This window comes from Hyla sarda, chromosome 11 (assembly GCF_029499605.1).
Source record: "Hyla sarda isolate aHylSar1 chromosome 11, aHylSar1.hap1, whole genome shotgun sequence".
Lineage (NCBI taxonomy): Eukaryota > Metazoa > Chordata > Amphibia > Anura > Hylidae > Hyla > Hyla sarda.
In genome coordinates, this window is record NC_079199.1 from 52,389,416 (window position 1) to 52,412,715 (window position 23,300).

At 42.9% G+C, this 23,300-nt stretch overlaps 1 protein-coding gene across 7 annotated transcripts in view; it reads right to left on the bottom strand.

Moving 5' to 3' along the window:
* Positions 1–23,300, bottom strand: part of KIF26A (kinesin family member 26A) — a 197,033-nt gene that overhangs the window by 132,486 nt on the left and 41,247 nt on the right. For all 7 annotated transcript variants that reach the window (XM_056545564.1, XM_056545559.1, XM_056545566.1 and 4 more), the window contains exon 2: positions 21,972–22,199. In XM_056545564.1, coding sequence (XP_056401539.1) covers positions 21,972–22,199 — 228 coding nt within the window. The remainder of the gene's footprint in view (positions 1–21,971; positions 22,200–23,300) is intronic.

Below are 23,300 nucleotides of genomic sequence, written 5' to 3' on the forward strand. Positions count from 1 at the left end.
TTCTATGTATGGAGTCATTTACTGTGTTTTCACCAGGTCATGTTCAGATTGCAGGGGCAGACTCAATGTATACTTACTCATCAGCTAAATGGCTCCCCGTCTGCTGTAATCTACTAGACAATTCCCATGAACTAGACAGTGCTGGCCAAAAAGAACATTATAGCTCTGCGAAAAGCTTTATAACACAAGTAGTAATGACAGGAGGTATTTTTGAGACACCTCAAGCTCTTACTCATCTTCAAATCAAAGAAAAAGGTATATGTCTACCTGGGATGAACCTATATAAAGAGAAAGGAAAAAAACAAGGCCCAAAAACAGCGTCTTGAGTGTTACCCTTGGATAGATGGGTGGGCATGGGGAGACGGGGAGTCTGAAGAATGGCCGCTCACCTTAGACGTATAGTAAATACGCATGTAGCCTCTAATAGAGGTGCAATAATCCTGTGCTGGCCCGAGGTCCCAGGAAACAACCAAAGGAGGTCCTGAAGAGGAATTCTAAGGAACTAAAAAATGGACCTTAATAGGCGCTCAGGAATCCGAAGTGGAAGATATCACGAACAAAGTGATATAAATAAAAATTCTTGTTTATTGGTTAAATAAAACAAGGTAAAACAAAACAATATAATAACGCGTTTCGGGGTATGGCAACCCCTTCTTCAGATTGGAAAGGTGCACCGATCACAAAACCGTATACGGGTCAAAAATGAGCCGACTGGAGTCACCGTTTGACTCCGGTCGGCTCATTAAAGTAAATGGATTTCAGCGCTGGTTCGGCTGGGGTATGGGAAAGCCCGGTTTGCCCCTCCCCCAGCCGGATCTGAAACCCGTAATGTAAAAACGAGGTGTGAATGCAGCCATAGGGGGTTGGTTGGGGGGGGTCCAATCTGAGATGTGCACACTATGTCTATGTCCCTATTTTTTAAGATGCTCTCTAAAAGAAAATTAGGGGAGATGTATCATAACTGAATTCATGGAAAGCAGAGTAGTGGCCCATATGACCTCTCATTGGTCAGAGGCCCCAGCTTGTCTCTATAGGAAAATGCTCCACTTATCAAATGCACTAGATTTTATAAACTCTCAGTGTTACCTGGTTTTCAGCTGAGTTAAATCAACCTTTTTAGCCAGGACCATTGCTAAATAATATTTTAGAATGACTAAGTTGGGTATAAACTAAATGCCAAGGAGCACGTTGAACCACTGAAAAAACACATGGTGAAGACAGATCCCCATGAGAGGTGCCCTGCCTGACACAAAGCCTGAAGCTATACTGAAATAGTCAAAACAGTGAGTGCACCCAAAATAGTGCACATAATCAATAGAAAAGAATGACATAAAAAAGCATACAATGTTTTCCCAGCAAATGATGAATATGTCTATGAAACATACATAAACCAATGGCTGATAAATGATAGGTTCTCTGAAACACATCTATGACCTAACAGAACGACTAATCCCCAGAGTGCACTTTGAATGAATCACTTTGTTCTGCAATCAGTCATATAGAAGCAGATACATGTGGTTAAACATTTATTAAGAATGATTAAATCTATGTTTGCAGAAGACAGCATATCATAGAAAATAGACAAGAAAGTGCATTTTATAAGTCGCACCTTTATACCAGACCTGCGAAAAAAATATTTGTTACTATTATGCACGGTGAATATTTCACCATAAGGACACACTCAGAGGTTGAGTCAACTACTTGGACCCATCAGCTCCTCTGACGTGTCTGTTTTAGTAATAAGCTCTATAGCTTAAGAAATAAAAAATCTAATTTTCTAATAACTCTGTGCTGTATCACAGTTTTTGCTCCCGGAAATGTAAGAGTAAACAGGCAACACAGCAGAGTTATCTCATGGAGCTTTGTTAAAGGGAAGTTGTCAGCTCTATTTGTTGGTAAAAGCTGCAGACACCGATGGAAAGCTGTTAGCGCATGAAAACAAACTGTACCTTTCCTAGAGCTGAGTGGTTGCCAAACTTTTCATTTCTTAGCCAAGTGTCAAGAAGGAGGAGCCAAGCAGCCACAACTTGGCATGTCTCTGTGTTCACCATCACCTCCCAGCCTCACTTTGACAGATGTATCAAGCCCTGTTATCAGTCAAGGAGAGCTTGGGCTTAAATCAAGCAAGGAAGTATGCCAGGCTGTGGCACTTGAGCAGCTCAGACCCACCTTCTTGACACTTGACTGAGGAATAAAATGCCATTTTATAAGCTTTATCAAAGGAGGAAAAAACAAAAAGACAGGAGGATGCCTCGTGTAACTCTGTGGGTAAAGGTCAATTAATGGTGGACTCTCACCTTGTTACTGCCCCGGGCGCATGCGTATCACCCCTACAGGAGTAGTGTATGGAGCAGAGCTGCAGCCCGTCAGTGCTGGGACTGGTATCCTCGGCGGGAAACCGTCAACAGTAGTATCATGTAGAAGGAAAAATGGTGGACTGGAATGGCACTAAATCCGCTTGAATTCCAAAGAGTATGCAGAACTCATTAGTAATAGTAAAGCATCAATGTATTTATTGACACCAAAAACGTATATATACAGGATAATAATGCGTTTAGGGAGTTCAATCCCCTTCTTCAGATTGGCACACCAATGCCATTTCATTGCGCCATTTTTCCTTCAACTTGATTTTAGTTTAGCAGCCACCATCAGCTTGATAAAAGGTAGTTTGCTTTTATATCCTAACAGCTATCCAAATACAGCTGACAAATTCCCTGCCAGCTTCTGTGGTGAACCACTCTTCATGCTTCACCATATTTTGTCACCCCTTGTTATCAATATTGAACAATGAAGGTGCCAAGCTATAAGACCACTCCCAAAATTATCTAGGCTCTAGGGCAGCCATAAATTGAAAAGAAGTTGTCAAAACTGGACACCGCCTTTAAGCCTGTAAATGCAAAAGAACCACTTAGCATTTAGCCTACATCAGGAAGAAGGAAACCTAGAAGACTTTGCTTTAAAAAGGTTGTCTGGTGTAGAGAGTTTATGCTAAAGAGGTACTCAAATGGCCAGCATTGGGAAGTAAATGTTCCGAACGCTGTTTTCGCGCTGTGAGGGTTGGTCACACTCCTCGTGACATCACAGCCACGCCCCCTCAATGCAAGTCTATGGGAGGGGGCGTGACGGCCATAGACTTGCATTGAGGGGACATGGCCATGATGTCACGAAGGGTGCGGCTGACCCCCCCCCCAGCACAAAAAACAGCGTTCGGAACATTTACTTCCCAATGCTGGCCAGTGGAGTACCTCTTTAACATATCCTATTAGGGGTTTTGTTAATAGATGGAATCTGTTCAGGACAGAGAAAGGCAAACCCGAGAATCTCAATCTCTCTCTGGAGGACTCAGCACATCCATACATTTCACCGACATCCCACTGATTTTAGCAGGAACTTTGTAATGTTTCATTTCCCCTCTGATGGCGCTGCGGGAAATTTAAATAGTTGTTGCTGGCTTCATTCACAGATTACAACTGATCCACGAGGGTACTAGAACCAGTAACATTCTTATTAATGTTAAATATTAGTAGATAACGTAAAGAATAATTAATAAATGATACAGATGTCAGAAGAGGAGTATAAATCCCCTAGCTGTAAAGAACATTTGGGGTAAAATTATAGAGTAATTAAAAAATATAAATCACTCCAAATAAAATAAATAGAAAGTGTCTCACTGCACCATGTTTTATCCTACTGCTGAAATATTAACAGCATTAAGATGAATAAAATATGGAACTTTCATAATTTTACAACTAATTGCTAAGAGACTAATATTTCCATCCGCTGCCTTCGGCGTATTGGAAATGAATTTAATTGTGGAAATCGGGAACAAGTGAACTCAATAGTGGTTTATTAAAACTAAGCAACTTACTTAAAAAAATATATGTTTAAAGGGGTAATCCACCTAAAGCCTGTTTTTTGACGTGACTATGCCTTTTTGTACTATTCGACACAATTCTTGTACTTCCGCACCAGCCGAAAGTTTTCCAGAGATATAAATTGTTATCATGTGTATTGGTTCACTGTCACTTTTTATGGTGCAGGAACTTTTTAAGTGATATATATATATATATATATATATATATATATAAAATAGTAGAGCAGCACATCAATAAAAATTAAAATTTTAAAATAGTAGGGGTGCGCGTCGGTCGCTGGGACCCTGGTCCTGGGTCCAAATTCACAGCATATAACAAAAGGGATGACTGCAGCACTCCATAAGGTGAAAGAAAAAAGTGTCTTTCTTCCATGAACCAAACTTGGTGCGACGTTTCGGTGTCCTCACAACACCATTCTCAAAACTAAGTTTTTTCTTTCACCTTATGGAGTGCTGCGGTCATCCCTTTTGTTCTATGCTATATATATATATATATATATATATATATATATATATATATATATACTTTCCTGCTTTCTTCTCCTTCACCCTCTCTGACTCCTCCATCTTGGTCTTCTCTATTTTATTCCCATGGTCATGCTTTTGTGGCTTCTACATATAATTTATAGTGGCTTCTATAAATGTAATATATATATATATATATATATATATATATATATATATATATATACTTTCCTGCTTTCTCCTCCTTCACCCTCTCTGACTCCTCTATTTTATTCCCATGGTCATGCTTTTGTGGCTTCTACATATACCGTATTTTTCGCCCTATAGGACGCACCGGCATATAAGACGCACCCTATTTTTAGGTGCAAAATCGAAAAAATTTTAGATTTTGAACCCAATAGTGGTCTTCAACCTGCGGACCTCCAGATGTTGCAAAACTATAACTCCCAGCATGCCCGGACAGCCAACGGCTGGGAGTTGTAGTTTTGCAACATCTGGAGGTCCGCAGATTGAAGACCGCTGCATAGGAGGTAATACTCACGTGTCCCCGCCGCTCCGGACCCGTCAACGCTGCCCTGGATGTCGCTCCATCGCTGTCGCTGTGTCCCCGTCGCTCCGGAACGTCTCTGCTGCTGGCCGGGTATCCTCGCTCTCCATCTCCGCCGTGATGACGAGGAAGGAGAGCGCCGGCCATACAGGGGATCCCTGAACGGATAAGACACCGAGGAGGCAGGTAAGGTCCCTCCCGGTGTCCTGTAAGCACTAACCCGGCTATTCAGTCGGGTTGTTCGGGACCGCCGCGGTGAAATCGCGGCGGTCCCGAACAGCCCAACTGAACAGCCGGGTTAGTGTCACTTTCCCTTCAGACACGGCGGTCAGCTTTGATCGTCGCGTCTGAAGGGTTAATACAGGGCATCACCGCGATTGGTGATGTCCTGTATTAGCCGCGGGTCCCAGAAGTTGACTTTTCCCCCCAGTTTTGGGGAAGAAAAAGTGCGTCTTATACGGCGAAAAATAGGGGTAATTTATAGTGGCTTCTATAAATGTAATATATATATATATATATATATATATATATATATATATACTTTCCTGCTTTCTCCTCCTTCACTCTCTCTGACTCCTCCATCTTGGTCTTCTCTATTTTATTCCCATGGTTATGCTTTTGTGGCTTCTACATATAATTTATAGTGGCTTCTATAAATGTAATATATATATATATATATATATATATATATATATATATATATATATACTTTCCTGCTTTCTCCTCCTTCACTCTCTCTGACTCCTCCATCTTGGTCTTCTCTATTTTATTCCCATGGTTATGCTTTTGTGGCTTCTAGTCATGCTTTACTTTATACACAAAGGAAAGGTACTGCACTAAGACTATCCACATGAAAGCCCATTTCATTTTATAAAATTATTATTTTTTTATTATTTTAAAAGTAGACAGTATTTTATTTATGTTTCTCTGAACAACATTTTTTGGAAATTGTGACTATGGTGAAACATTTATAAGAGATTTAATGGTGAATAGATATGAACAGAGGGGATCTGTTTAACCTTTCTCCCGGTGGTCAATGCTCTTTATAACCCTGAGACACAATGTAAGGTTTGTACCTGAAATCCTACCCTTAAACAAGCGTTAACACAATGACATTACATTGCATTAATAGTGCGCTTTACAGAGATAGAAATGTATCAGGGAGGAGATTCTCTTACCAATCATCGAGTTCCTTTTTTCTTTCTTATATCAAAGACGTTTCCCTTTGAAAGACACATAATTGCGACCACACAGAGTGACCTTCTAGGACAGGTGCAGCAACCTGCTAGAACCAGGTCTTGTCAGAAAGAAGGTGTATTTTCCCAAAGCATGTACCACCCAGCAGGAGACAGGTCAATGTCAATAAGCTGCAGATAAAGCCATGAGAAGAATCTATGCATTGTAAGAAGAAATCTACTTCCCAAGAACAGCCAGCAACTTACTATTATTCACCGGCCGTGACCAAGTCAAGCTTTCAATGACTCTTTGAAAACGTCTTGTTTTGCTTCCTATTTCCAGACGTCGGACCCTAAACCCACATCCCAATGCAGTCACACAATGCAACATTAAAGGAAAAAAAAAAACTAAATTTAGTTCCAGCAAAGGAATTTTATAATCATCATGCAGGAAACTTTTCAATTGAAATGAAGGTCAATAAGAGCAGATTTCCCCTACAGGCCCTGGCTTCTTGCAGACTTCTTCTGCAGGAAAAATGACATTGTTTCATTTAACAATGTTGGTTATAATACATAAAGTAACAATATAATCACCGACAAATCCTTAATAATAACAGGGATGTCCAAACTAATTTATGACAGGAAACTAGAAGGTGTCAGTAAGTAGATCTTACAGGACTGTTTGGGTTTGGAGTTGAATAACAGCATTGGGCTGTAGACATAAGAGTCCTTTATGGCTCTTACATTTAACTCTTAACTGGTGTTCTACTTATAACAAAAAGTATTAAAAAAAATATGTAAAATGATTATAAAATATTATTATTGTAAAAATGTATTACCACTAAATACAAGCACATGGGAAATCTTCATCCATTAAAAGGTGTTTTCTTAGACAACCCCTACATTTCATTTCTCCTTACCCTGGTGAAATAGGGTATGTATACATACCAGATCTAGAAATAGGGTATGTATACACACCAGATCTAGAAATAGGGTATGTATACAAACCAGATCTAGAAATAGGGTATGTATACACACCAGATCTAGAAATAGGGTATGTATACACACCAGATCTAGAAATAGGGTATGTATACACACCAGATCTAAAAATAGGGTATGTATACACACCAGATCAAGAAATAGGGTATGTATACACACCAGATCAAGAAATAGGGTATGTATACACACAGATCTAGAAATAGGGTATGTATACACACCAGATCTAGAAATAGGGTATGTATACACACCAGATCTAGAAATAGGGTATGTATACACACCAGATCTAGAAATAGGGTATGTATACACACCAGATCTAGAAATAGGGTATGTATACATACCAGATCTAGAAATAGGGTATGTATACACACCAGATCTAGAAATAGGGTATGTATACACACCAGATCTAAAAATAGGGTATGTATACACACCAGATCAAGAAATAGGGTATGTATACACACCAGATCAAGAAATAGGGTATGTATACACACCAGATCTAGAAATAGGGTATGTATACACACCAGATCAAGAAATAGGGTATGTATACACACAGATCTAGAAATAGGGTATGTATACACACCAGATCTAGAAATAGGGTATGTATACACACCAGATCTAGAAATAGGGTATGTATACACACCAGATCTAGAAATAGGGTATGTATACACACCAGATCTAGAAATAGGGTATGTATACACACCAGATCTAGAAATAGGGTATGTATACACACCAGATCTAGAAATAGGGTATGTATACACACCAGATCAAGAAATAGGGTATGTATACACACCAGATCAAGAAATAGGGTATGTATACACACCAGATCTAGAAATAGGGTATGTATACACACCAGATCTAGAAATAGGGTATGTATACACACCAGATCTAGAAATAGGGTATGTATACACACCAGATCTAGAAATAGGGTATGTATACACACCAGATCTAGAAATAGGGTATGTATACACACCAGATCTAGAAATAGGGTATGTATACACACCAGATCTAGAAATAGGGTATGTATACACACCAGATCTAGAAATAGGGTATGTATACACACCAGATCTAGAAATAGGGTATGTATACACACCAGATCTAGAAATAGGGTATGTATACACACCAGATCTAGAAATAGGGTATGTATACACACCAGATCTAGAAATAGGGTATGTATACACACCAGATCTAGAAATAGGGTATGTATACACACAAGATCAAGAAATAGGGTATGTATACACACCAGATCTAGAAATAGGGTATGTATACACACAAGATCAAGAAATAGGGTATGTATACACACCAGATCTAGAAATAGGGTATGTATACACACAAGATCAAGAAATAGGGTATGTATACACACCAGATCAAGAAATAGGGTATGTATACACACCAGATCTAGAAATAGGGTATGTATACACACCAGATCTAGAAATAGAGTATGTATACACACCAGATCTAGAAATAGGGTATGTGTACACAACAGATCTAGAAATAGGGTATGTATACACACAAGATCAAGAAATAGGGTATGTATACACACCAGATGTAGAAATAGGGTATGTATACACACAGATCTAGAAATAGGGTATGTATACACACCACATTTTTCGGTAAAAAAAAAAAAAAACTAGATTGGTGAGCTAGATACCCATACACATTGTTACGCCGAGCGCTCCGGGTTCCCGCTCCTCCCCGGAGCGCTCGCTTCACCTCCTCCGCTGCAGCGCTCCGGTCACGTCCTCTGACCCGGGGCGCTGCGATCCTGCTGCTAGCCGGGATGCGATTCGCGATGCGGGTAGCGCCCGCTCGCGATGCGCACCCCGGCTCCCCTACCTGACTCGCTCCCCGTCTGTTCTGTCCCGGCGCGCGCGGCCCCGCTCCCTAGGGCGCGCGCGCGCCGGGTCTCTGCGATTTAAAGGGCCACTGCGCCGCTGATTGGCGCAGTGGTTCCAATTAGGGTTATCACCTGTGCACTCCCTATATTACCTCACTTCCCTTGCACTCCCTTGCCGGATCTTGTTGCCTTAGTGCCAGTGAAAGCGTTCCTTGTGTGTCCCTTGCCAGTGTTTCCAGACCTTCTGCCGTTGCCCCTGACTACGATCCTTGCTGCCTGCCCCGACCTTCTGCTACGTCCGACCTTGCTTCTGCCTACTCCCTTGTACCGCGCCTATCTTCAGCAGCCAGAGAGGTGAGCCGTTGCTAGTGGATACGACCTGGTCACTACCGCCGCAGCAAGACCATCCCGCTTTGCGGCGGGCTCTGGTGAAAACCAGTAGTGGCTTAGAACCGGTCCACTAGCACGGTCCACGCCAATCCCTCTCTGGCACAGAGGGTCCACTACCTGCCAGCCGGCATCGTGACAGTAGATCCGGCCATGGATCCCGCTGAAGTTCCTCTGCCAGTTGTCGCTGACCTCACCACGGTGGTCGCCCAGCAGTCACAACAGATTGCGCAACAAGGCCAACAGCTGTCTCAACTGACCGTTATGCTACAACAGTTGCTACCACAGCTTCAGCAGTCATCTCCTCCGCCAGCTCCTGCACCTCCTCCGCAGCGAGTGGCCGCTCCTGGGATACGCTTATCCTTGCCGGATAAATTTGATGGGGACTCTAAGTTTTGCCGTGGCTTCCTTTCCCAATGTTCCCTGCATCTGGAGATGATGTCGGACCTGTTTCCCACTGAAAGGTCTAAGGTGGCTTTCGTAGTCAGTCTTCTGTCCGGAAAAGCCCTGTCATGGGCCACACCGCTCTGGGACCGCAATGACCCCGTCACTGCCTCTGTACACTCCTTCTTCTCGGAAATCCGAAGTGTCTTTGAGGAACCTGCCCGAGCCTCTTCTGCTGAGACTGCCCTGTTGAACCTGGTCCAGGGTAATTCTTCCGTTGGCGAGTATGCCGTACAATTCCGTACACTTGCTTCAGAATTGTCCTGGAATAATGAGGCCCTCTGCGCGACCTTCAAAAAAGGCCTATCCAGCAACATTAAAGATGTTCTGGCCGCACGAGAAATTCCTGCTAATCTACATGAACTTATTCACCTAGCCACTCGCATTGACATGCGTTTTTCTGAAAGGCGTCAGGAACTCCGCCAAGATATGGACTCTGTTCGCACGAGGCGTTTCGTCTCCTCGGCTCCTCTCTCCTCTGGTCCCCTGCAATCTGTTCCTGTGCCTCCCGCCGTGGAGGCTATGCAGGTCGACCGGTCTCGCCTGACACCTCAAGAGAGGACACGACGCCGTATGGAGAACCTCTGCCTGTACTGTGCTAGTACCGAACACTTCCTGAGGGATTGTCCTATCCGTCCTCCCCGCCTGGAAAGACGTACGCTGACTCCGCACAAAGGTGAGACAGTCCTTGATGTCTACTCTGCTTCTCCACGTCTTACTGTGCCTGTGCGGATGTCTGCCTCTGCCTTCTCCTTCTCTACAGTGGCCTTCTTGGACTCTGGTTCTGCAGGAAATTTTATTTTGGCCTCTCTCGTCAACAGGTTCAGCATCCCAGTGACCAGTCTCGCCAGACCCCTCTACATCAATTGTGTAAATAATGAAAGATTGGACTGTACCATACGTTTCCGCACGGAGCCCCTTCTTATGAGCATCGGATCTCATCATGAGAGGATTGAACTTTTGGTCCTCCCCAATTGCACCTCGGAGATTCTCCTTGGACTTCCCTGGCTTCAACTTCATTCCCCAACCCTGGATTGGTCCACTGGGGAGATCAAGAGTTGGGGGTCCTCTTGTTCCAAGAACTGTCTAAAACCGGTTCCCAGTAACCCTTGCCGTAACTCTGTGGTTCCTCCAGTAACCGGTCTCCCTAAGGCCTATATGGACTTCGCGGATGTTTTCTGCAAAAAACAAGCTGAGACTCTACCTCCTCACAGGCCTTATGATTGCCCTATCGACCTCCTCCCGGGTACTACTCCACCCCGGGGCAGAATTTATCCTCTCTCTGCCCCAGAGACTCTTGCCATGTCCGAATACGTCCAGGAGAATCTAAAAAAGGGCTTTATCCGTAAATCCTCCTCTCCTGCCGGAGCCGGATTTTTCTTTGTCTCCAAAAAAGATGGCTCCCTACGTCCTTGCATTGACTACCGCGGTCTTAATAAAATCACGGTTAAGAACCGCTACCCCTTACCCCTCATCTCTGAACTCTTTGATCGCCTCCAAGGTGCCCACATCTTCACTAAATTGGACTTAAGAGGCGCCTATAACCTCATCCGCATCAGAGAGGGGGACGAGTGGAAAACGGCATTTAACACCAGAGATGGACACTTTGAGTATCTGGTCATGCCCTTTGGACTGTGCAATGCCCCTGCCGTCTTCCAAGACTTTGTCAATGAAATTTTTCGTGATCTATTATACTCCTGTGTTGTGGTATATCTGGACGATATCCTAATTTTTTCTGCCAATCTAGAAGAACACCGCCAGCATGTCCGTATGGTTCTTCAGAGACTTCGTGACAACCAACTCTATGCCAAAATTGAGAAATGTCTGTTTGAATGCCAATCTCTTCCTTTTCTAGGATATTTGGTCTCTGGCCAGGGACTACAGATGGATCCAGACAAACTCTCTGCCGTCTTAAATTGGCCACGCCCCTCCGGACTCCGTGCTATCCAACGCTTTTTGGGGTTCGCCAATTATTACAGGCAATTCATTCCACATTTTTCTACCATTGTGGCTCCTATCGTGGCCTTAACCAAAAAAAATGCTGATCCCAAGTCCTGGCCTCCTCAAGCAGAAGACTCCTTTAAACAACTCAAGTCTGCCTTTTCTTCGGCTCCCGTGCTCTCCAGACCTGACCCTTCCAAACCCTTCCTATTGGAGGTTGATGCCTCCTCAGTAGGAGCTGGAGCTGTTCTTCTACAAAAAAATCCTTCCGGGCATGCTGTCACTTGTGGTTTTTTCTCTAGGACCTTCTCTCCAGCGGAGAGGAACTACTCCATCGGGGATCGAGAGCTTCTAGCCATTAAATTAGCACTTGAGGAATGGAGGCATCTGCTGGAGGGATCAAGATTTCCTGTTATTATCTACACCGACCACAAGAACCTCTCCTACCTCCAGTCGGCCCAACGGCTGAATCCTCGCCAGGCCCGGTGGTCTCTGTTCTTTGCCCGATTTAATTTTGAGATTCACTTTCGTCCTGCCGATAAGAACATTAGAGCCGATGCTCTCTCTCGTTCCTCGGATGCCTCAGAAGTTGATCTCCCTCCGCAACACATCATTCCACCTGACTGCCTGATCTCCACTTCTCCTGCCTCCATCAGGCAGACTCCTCCAGGAAAGACCTTTGTTTCTCCACGCCAACGCCTCGGAATTCTCAAATGGGGTCACTCCTCCCATCTCGCAGGTCATGCGGGCATCAAGAAATCTGTGCAACTCATCTCCCGCTTCTATTGGTGGCCTACTCTGGAGACGGATGTTGGGGACTTTGTGCGAGCCTGCACTATCTGTGCCCGGGATAAGACTCCTCGCCAGAAGCCCGCTGGTTTTCTTCATCCTCTGCCTGTCCCCGAACAGCCTTGGTCACTGATTGGTATGGATTTTATTACTGATTTACCCCCTTCCCGTGGCAACACTGTTATTTGGGTGGTCGTTGATCGATTCTCCAAAATGGCACATTTCATTCCTCTTCCTGGTCTTCCTTCTGCGCCTCAGTTGGCTAAACAATTTTTTGTACACATTTTTCGTCTTCACGGGTTGCCTACGCAGATTGTCTCGGATAGAGGGGTCCAATTCGTGTCTAAATTCTGGAGAGCTCTCTGTAAACAACTCAAGATTAAATTAAATTTTTCCTCTGCATATCATCCCCAGTCCAATGGACAAGTAGAAAGAATTAACCAGATCCTGGGTGATTATTTGCGACATTTTGTTTCCTCCCGCCAGGATGACTGGGCAGATCTCCTTCCATGGGCCGAATTCTCGTATAACTTCAGGGTCTCTGAATCTTCCTCCAAATCCCCATTTTTCGTAGTGTACGGCCGTCATCCTCTTCCCCCCCTCCCTACCCCCTTGCCCTCTGGTCTGCCCGCTGTGGATGAAATTTCTCGTGACCTTTCCATTATATGGAGAGAGACCCAAAATTCTCTCTTACAGGCTTCTTCACGCATGAAGAGGTTCGCGGATAAGAAAAGAAGAGCTCCCCCCGTTTTTTCCCCTGGAGACAAGGTATGGCTCTCCGCTAAATATGTCCGCTTCCGTGTCCCTAGCTACAAGTTGGGACCACGCTATCTTGGTCCTTTCAAAATTTTGTGTCAAATTAATCCTGTCTCTTATAAACTTCTTCTTCCTCCTTCTCTTCGTATCCCTAATGCCTTTCACGTCTCTCTTCTCAAACCACTCATCCTCAACCGTTTTTCTCCCAAATCTGTTCCTCCCACTCCTGTTTCCGGCTCCTCGGACGTCTTCTCGGTCAAGGAGATTCTGGCTGCCAAAAAGGTCAGAGGGAAAAATTTTTTTTTAGTAGACTGGGAGGGTTGTGGTCCTGAAGAGAGATCCTGGGAACCTGAGGACAACATCCTTGACAAAAGTCTGCTCCTCAGGTTCTCAGGCTCCAAGAAGAGGGGGAGACCCAAGGGGGGGGGTACTGTTACGCCGAGCGCTCCGGGTTCCCGCTCCTCCCCGGAGCGCTCGCTTCACCTCCTCCGCTGCAGCGCTCCGGTCACGTCCTCTGACCCGGGGCGCTGCGATCCTGCTGCTAGCCGGGATGCGATTCGCGATGCGGGTAGCGCCCGCTCGCGATGCGCACCCCGGCTCCCCTACCTGACTCGCTCCCCGTCTGTTCTGTCCCGGCGCGCGCGGCCCCGCTCCCTAGGGCGCGCGCGCGCCGGGTCTCTGTGATTTAAAGGGCCACTGCGCCGCTGATTGGCGCAGTGGTTCCAATTAGGGTTATCACCTGTGCACTCCCTATATTACCTCACTTCCCTTGCACTCCCTTGCCGGATCTTGTTGCCTTAGTGCCAGTGAAAGCGTTCCTTGTGTGTCCCTTGCCAGTGTTTCCAGACCTTCTGCCGTTGCCCCTGACTACGATCCTTGCTGCCTGCCCCGACCTTCTGCTACGTCCGACCTTGCTTCTGCCTACTCCCTTGTACCGCGCCTATCTTCAGCAGCCAGAGAGGTGAGCCGTTGCTAGTGGATACGACCTGGTCACTACCGCCGCAGCAAGACCATCCCGCTTTGCGGCGGGCTCTGGTGAAAACCAGTAGTGGCTTAGAACCGGTCCACTAGCACGGTCCACGCCAATCCCTCTCTGGCACAGAGGGTCCACTACCTGCCAGCCGGCATCGTGACACACATTAGATAAGTGTCAGCCAAAATAGCCAATTTCAACAAGACTGGCCAATTATCTAAGATATATGGTAGACTCCAAGCGTTACCCCAACACCAAATGTCGGGGAAAGAGAAGGATCGGTGATGTTTGATTTTAACTGTCCAATAGTTTTGTTCCTGAAGAGATAATGTCTGCAAGAATTATCTGCTAGTGGCTTTCTCATCTCTCACTATTGAGAACACATGCACACTTGGCAGACCCGAGCATGCATGTGTATGGGTTGACATGGAAAAAGTGACATTTATCTTTATTACATTCTTGAAAATCAAGATTATTCTTTCTGAGTAGATAACAAACGGTATACTTTATTTACTTTATGTGACAAAACATAACTATGGCCATATCTAAGAGGAAAATAGTCTTGTTGTCCATAGCAACCATATAAACTTGAGGTAGATTTATGAAAAGTATCTGTTACCTATAGCAACCAATCGCAGTACAGCTTTTTGGTTGGCTCTAGTAACTACTCCTCTACCCATTCTGGTAACTCTACCCAATATGTCAATTTTCTAATTCAACCCAAATAATTCATCCCAGAAAATGGCCGCTTACAAAGATGGCTCCACTTTTACACTTGCAGTAATCAATGCAGTAAGAAATAGAAGTAAAAGTACAGAAGTTCCAGGACACTTATGTTTTCTCTCCATAAATGATATCACTTCCAGGCAACTAAGAGGTTTTGAAAGCTTTCAGTATCTATTCAATTAGACAATTACCATTATTTCTAATTTATGTTCCTATTTATAACAAGAAAATCCATTTCATATAAGTGTACAGAGCCCTAACCTACATTATAGCTTTCCAGCATGAAAATGCATCCCCGACATGAAGCAACATAGTAAAGCTGAGAGATCATTGACAAGTAGGGAACAATAAGGTCACTGAGATTTTTCTTCAGTTTTTCATGTTTTATTTGTCAAAGAAAGGAAATCAACACAATGGTTTTTTCTATGTCAAATGAGAAAAAAAGGGCTGGATTAATTGTAGGATGACATTCCAGGCTATTGTACAAGACCCCAGTTTCCTAAGATGCTCCCAAGGACTGGAGCCCCAGAAACTACCTGAATGTGAGCCATATAAATGTTCATTACCCTGGCTCCGATTCTGCAGACTCAACTGATCACCAGAACAGGGGTCTGTCATCTCCCAAGTGAGTGGATTGGCAGCGCCCATTCTCACTCACCACACTATTTACTCTCTATGGGTTGTCTGAAAATAGCAACAGTCAAAAGTGAGTGCTGGTAGAGCGTGTTCACTGCGGCTTCAGTCACTGGGGTACGAATGGAACCCACCACTGGTTGGTGAGCGTCCTAGCTGTTCATGCCTAAAGGTTTAGGTTTTGAGTAGAAGCAGAAACACAATATACTAGAAAAAAAGCTAACTCTGAATGCATCCTTATACAAAATCCCACATTAACCCCTTCCTGCTCTTCCATAGCTCTCAGAGTATACAACCCATGTAGTAGTGATATAAACACTGTTATTAGTAACTCTAAACATTTCTTTATATGGTTCCAGCAAAGCCGAAAGACATCCACAATATACAGTAGATGTAAATGGCACAGTAAGATGAATGAGAAGAATGTTTATATAAGGAGACCTCCTCCCATAATTCCACATTATTACTGTTTCATGACATCCAGTAACACTGCACTTTACTAAATCCTACATATATATTAAGATTCCAATGTACTAGTTAAGGCATTCCCGTGCTTGTGTCTCCACCTGTTGAGCAGCAAGACAGAACATGCTGCCTACCATGGCACTATTGCTGGTTGTAGGAATTTCATGAGCCATTGCATTAGCTGATGACCACCTGTTCCAGCCAAGGTTTACGATCATGGACCATTCCAGAGATGAGCTCCATAATTAACATTTTTCATAGGGAAGGACCCCAGATCTTAAAATATTTGGGGTGTTCGGATTGTAGATCCTCCAGGAGGCTGATAGTGAAATATCAATATCCTGGTTGGTCTAACTGCTGGTATCATGAGACTACAATATGCAAAGTGTCTGTCTAAACTGTCTCACAGGCACATGCAAAATAAGAAGTAGAGTCCAACCATGAAATTATAAGTAAGACATGACAACTTAATATTGTGAGGCCATTCTACTAACACATATAAAGGGTACATTTGTTTTTTAAATCAACTTGTGCACGAAAGTTAAACAGATTTGTAAATTACTTCTATTTAAAAAAAATCCTAACCTTCCAGTACTTATCAGCTGCTGGTATGATCCACAGGAAGTTATTTTCTTTTTTAATTTCCTTAATGCCTGACCACAGTGCTCTCTGCTGACACCTCTGTCCATTTTAGGAACTGTCCAGAACAGGATAGGTTTTCTATGGGGATTTGCTCCTACTCTGGACAGTTCATAAAATGGACAGAGGTGTCAGCAGAGAGCACAGTGGTCAGCCAGAAAGTAAATTCAAAAAGAAAATAACTTCCTGAGGATCATACAGCAGCTGATAAGTACTGAAAGGATTAAGATTTTTTAATAGAAGTAATTTACAAATCTGTTTAACTTTCCGGCACCAGTTGATGAAATTTTTTTTTTCCAGTAAAGTACCCCTTTAAATATGTCTACCCCATCAGCCAATGATCTACATAAAGGACATGTAGCCAATTAGTAATGATACCACCACACCTCTAACTACCCATTGAAAGAGATCATGCTGCCTTAATCCCAGTTCCATTATTGTAGTTGTTTTTCCACATATGAGGACCACATCCAGTTGTAGGATGTCACTGCCCATTAAAATAGTACCAAGACCCCTTGGAGTGAACCCCTTTTCTCTACAGGCCCATGGCAACTACCTCTAAGGTATATACAGCCTTACACATAAGACCACAGACAGCTATCTTTCATCAGACGCCCCCCCCCCCCCCCCCATCCAAATGTGTATGCCAGCTTTAGATTGTTTTAGTGACATACTACAGGCTGCTGTAATTTGCCATAAATCTGCCGGTGATCAAAAAGGACTTTGAAGATACACAGGATCACCCGGGACTGAATGATACAGTGGAGTCAGGACAGCGGAACCTTCAGGTGAGTAGTTTTATTCGACCAGCATGCAACGCGTTTCATTGCGCATGTGCAGAGAAACGCATTGCATGCTGGTCGAATACTACTACTCACCTGAAGGTTCCTTTGCCCTGACTCCTCTGTCCCATTCAGCACCGGGTGACTTATATCCAGGAAGGCTGCAGATGGGACTTATTTGAAATCATGCTTTACATTGTTGTGTATGGTACACAACCGACTTTGGTAAGTGGCTGTCTAACTTCCCCCTCCTCCCCTCCGTGGGTTGATCTGGAGTCCTGCACATGAGAGCGCCTTCTCCCTTTTTCTCTTCTCATAAATCTGCCGGTGGATTCAATGAACAAAAGCAGTACTCCCAAATCAATATTTATAATAACACAATCATAGGAAAAAGCTAATTGAAAAACAAATGTTAACCTTATGGTAAAGATTTAGGAAATGATGTCTAACAGGTGTACTGGCTCACTCCTCCCCAACATTCAGATTACATCATCGGGCTATTAGCCGTCTATTGATGACAACTGTCCTTGAATGCACTGCAGAGTTATTTAAAGGGATTGCTTGATTTTTTTTTTCAAGGACAAACACAGAATAGAAATACAGTGACCCCCCGACTTATGATGGCCCCGACATATGATCATTTCAACATATGATGGCCTCTCAGAGCCCATCGTATGTTGAAGGCAGCATCGACATATGATGCTGCTGTGTGTCGGGGCCATCGTACAAACAGCTATCTGACAGCGCTGACAACTTCAGCAACTGACAGATAGTTGTTTAATGTGCCCCGTGTGCCCCGTTCTGCCTCCTGTTACTCACATGCTGTCCTGCTAACTCACGCAGGCTTCCACTGTGAGCTCCGTCTAAGCCCCGCCCCCAAGTGCAGCCATAGCCAATAGCCTGCAGCATCTTGCTGCAGGCATCCAATGAGCTGCTGGCTGCCCTCCCCTTCCTTTCCTATAGAGCTGTAGTCGGCAGGATCGTAATGGAGGACATTCTGTCCCCCCCTGAAGGTATTTAAAGAACTGTACAGTACACATCACATACAATACATATACACACTATACACCCCATACATCAATGTTTCCCTATCAGTGTGCCTCCAGCTGTGGCAAAACTATAACTCCCAGCATGCCCAGACAGTCAATGGCTGTACATGCATGCTGGGAGTTGTAGTTGTGCAACAGCTGGAGGCACCCTGGTTTGTTAAACACTCCCCATACACTCCACATACAATGGTCATCACAGAACCAATTAGCAGTTTCCCATAGAGATATGTATTCAACATACAATGGTTCCGAGGCCCCAGAACCAAATACCATTTTTACATAGACATATGTACTCGACATATGATGGTTTCAACATATGATGGTTCTCCTGGAACCAATTAATATCATATGTTGAGGGACCACTGTATCTGAAAAAATATATCTGGGTTTCTGTCCTTTTTAGTCTGTGAAGCATGTTCTAATGTTATTTTATTGTCACAGATCCCTCCCATGTCAGAGGGACGGGCTGGTTTCCTTCCTGAGCCAAGATCACACAGCACTGTATTGGGTCACCCTGTCATTAATTGTCACAGAGGTTTTCTTTCTCACAAACATTCAAAAAGTAAAAAAAAAAAAACCTGCACAGGGAGGGAGGAATTATACAGCTCGTAATTATTGCACATTCTATAGCCTGGGTGGATGATCACCGTCTATATGAACACCAGATGTTGCCTCAAACCGGGAAACAATGACATCTTTTGGAGGCTGCACTGAATATCGAGGGAGGGGAGCTGTGGGCTTTCAATTACGGATCAATTAGGGTTACTGATCTGCAAAGAACTAACATGAGCAATGCAGTAAAATGTGCACATCAAGGTGACAGAAGACATATTGGGGTTTATTTACAAAGAGCGGAGTGGAGTTTTCTTTGTGGGTTTTGATTCCTGACTGGTATTTTCCCATAGTATTTACTAATGTTTCCCTACATTTTGCACTTTTCCGTAAGTTTAGCTTTTTTTTTACAACTGTTCTTATCTGTCAAGTTTTACCCAACTCAAATCCACCATATTTTCTGTGGAAATACGTTGGGGTTTTTCAAAAAGGTTGTGGACACACCCCTTTTATTGGGACCACGCCCCCATTCTCTCATGGCCATGCCCTCTTTAAGGGTTTTTCTTGAAAAATTGAGGGTTTTATTTGTTTGTTGGGTGCAAAAAATGAGAAAAAAGAGTCGGGATCACGTTAGTAAATAAATGCCATTGTGTTATTTTGTGATAATATACCGATATGTAAAAAAATAAAAATAACTTAATGGAAAACTATTTTCTAGACTACAGCATTATTCTTTTTAAACTCAATACAAAGCACATAGCTGTGATCCCCAACTTGTGTCAGTATGCCCTGACAGCATGCCCTATCTCTGTATGTTGGGGATTGTAGCTTTTTAGCAGCTGGAGAGCCCCCAGTTTGGAATCACTGCATATATGATAAATGTACATCATATATACTATCGTATAAGGTGAATAGTTGAATAAAGCTTTAACATGGAGCCAATACTTTAGAGTTAATACTTCTGTAAATACAGTTTCCTATCAATGGTGAATCCCACTATATCCATATAGAACCAGCATAGTCCCAAGCACTGCACAGAGATAGGACTCTAATATGGACCACAATCGTAAATGCATATCATACACAGTCCGGGACCAATGTGATAGCAGGAAATTTAACTTAGGCATGTTTTCAGGGTATAGAAGGGAAAACCAAAGTATCCAAAATAAACCTGAACAACAGAGAACATGGTTGGATTTAAACCAATGTCCTCAATGCAGTAAAGCAACATTACTAACCAACGAGTGATCACTGTACATTATATGATATAAAGTACAGTGATCCCTCAACTTACAATGGCCTCAACATACAATAGTTTCAACATACAATGGTCTTTTCTGGACCATTGTAACTTGAAACCAGACTCAACATACAATGTACAGACAGTCCACATCTGCGAAACATGTCAACGGCGAAAGAACTGACCAATCAGAATGGGCATTTTACTTGTAAAACACCTGTACTACTGAAGTGTATGCACTGACTGGTGTCTGGTAGCGCCCCCTACAGTACAGGGAGGTATTACATGTTCTGTACTACTCTTTACCTGTGCCAGGGTTAGCTGCTCCATTTTACTTTTTTAGGGCATTGTGTATTCTGTACAGAACCCTGAAGAAGCTCCTGTCCTCTACATAGACCAGCATTTCCAAACCAAGGTGCCTCCAGCTGTTGCAAAACTACAACTCTCAGCATGCCCGGATGGCTGTCCGGGCATGCTAAGAGTTGTAGTTTTGCAACAGCCGGAGGCACCCTGGTTGGGAAACACTGACAGTGATTTACAGCTCCCAGCAGATCTTTCTTCGTTTTATATGTAAGGATTTGCTTTATCCATATTAGTTATCTAGTTATTTTTCTTTAATTCTCACATTTTCCTATTTTTGGATGACATTTTGGTGGCTTCAGAACCAGTTACCAGGTTATAGTCATAGTCGAGTTATAGTCTCAACATACAATGGTTTCAACATACAATGGTCGTCCAGGAACCAATTAATATTGTAACTTGAGGGATCACTGCAAACTTATAACATTGTGCAAGAGTTCAGAGTGAAGCATATACTATATGAACATTACAGATGAATTTCTTTTATACAATACAAAGGATCATGTTTTTTGTGTGTTTTTTATATGCTGGGTGGCAATAAAGAGCAGATATGAAATCTCAGCTAAACATGTACAGGCTGAAACTAAACAAAAACAAACCTATGGGTTCTTTATAGGCTACAACTGTGTTATTTCTTGGATTAGGGTAAAGGAGTGCTTTCATGAATTCCAATTTGACACCATTTTTGATGGAGTTTTTAGAACCAAGAGTGGATCATGAAGGGGGGGGGGGGTGTTGGTTTAAAAAGCGGCATCAAAAAGTCCCATAGGTGGAATCCTATATTTTTCAACAGTGCTCAACTGTTTCCACTTGTGCCCAAAACAGAGCTGTAGGTTGCAACAATGGGGGATATTTATCAAAGTTGTCTATGTCCCGCATCAATATAGACCAAACTACAGAGGGTTAGGCTGGTCTATTGTGCGCCTAATTTATCAAAAGGTGCGCGGCTCTTGATAAATTCTGTGCACAGACTGCATGATCTATGTATTTAAACCTGCTCCAACATGGTCTGACATTTCGGCGTACTTTAAGCCAATGCGACTCGCTGAAAAGTCGCTATTGATAAATTCAGCACCAATGCATTTTCCAATGCATTTCCGTCTAAAATAGATTAGAATGCATCATGTTCTAAAAATCCTCTAGAGCAAAAGTCGCAGAAAAGTCGCACATATTTAGACTGCGACTTTCTGTGCGACAAATTTAGACAGGAAAAACCAGTCTAAATCCTTTGATAAATATCCCCCAATGTGATCAATTTTGTTCCCAAATGATTCTGCACCGAGAATCCCTAATCTATTTTTCATGGAGGTGGACTAGAGGATGGTCATTCAGAGGCACTCTTACCATTAAGGAGCCAGGGACTGCCAATTTGAGAGCTTGCTTCTTCAGTTCAGCCAGTTTTGCTTGACAGTAAGGGCACCATTCTCCTACCCCAGGTCCCTCTGACAGTTCCGACACAGAGGCTGCCCCAGCTCCATCGGGAGGAGGACGGCTGCCTTGTAGAGCTTCATCTGCTGACTGTAACCTTTTCCTGGGTAGTGGTACTTCTCTTCCAGGGAACCTGTCTGCAACCTATAGAAGGAGACCACATATCATTATGGGCTTTTAAAGAATCCATACATAACTGTACAGTGGCTTGTTACTTTAATCATCTCTAAGTCAGTAGTTTTGCATTTGTGTATTATAGTAGTAGTGATACAATGCTATATGCATATTCATACACAGAAGAGTAATACTACTTGTATATTTAAAGGGGTTATCCAGGAAAAAACTTATATACATATATATATATATATATATATATACATATATATATATATATATATATATATATATATATATTAGTGTTGAGCAGCATAGGCCATATTCAAATTCACAATATTTCGGGAATATGTGGACGAATATTCGTCATATATTCGCTAAATTTGCATATTCGTAATATTCGCGTTATATTTTCGCATATGCGAAAACTGGTATATGCGGAAATTTGCATAAGCTAAAATTAGCATAAACGAAAATTCGCATATGCAAAATTTCATACGCCAGTCTCACACGGTAGTATTAGAGCCTTCTTTAGACCACACAAGCTGGAAGCAAAGAGGGGTGATCACTGTGATGTGTACTGTGAAAAAAACAAAAACAATATTCGTAAATATGCCATATTCGCAAATAAAATTCGCATTGCGAATATTCACGAGCAACACTAATATATATATATATATATATATATATATATATATATCAACTGGCTCCAGAAAGTTAAACAGATTTGTAAATTACACTTATTAAAAAAATCTTAATCCTTTCAGTACTTATGAGCTTCTGAAGTTAAGGTTGTTCTTTTCTGTCTAAAAGCTCTCTGATGACACGTGTCTCGGGAACCACCCAGTTTAGAAGAGGTTTGCTATGGGGATTTGCTTCTAAACTGGGTGGTTCCCGAGACACGTGTCATCAGAGAGCACTTAGACAGAAAAGAACAACCTTAACTTCAGAAGCTCATAAGTACTGAAAGGATTAAGATTTTTTTAATAGAAGTAATTTACAAATCTGTTTAACTTTCTGGAGCTAGTTGATATATAAAAACAAAAAGGTTTTTCCTGGATAACTCCTTTAAATAGTGTAGATAGTAAATAGTAGTGGTGCTATATCTACCCACGCTTTATAAATACTTGT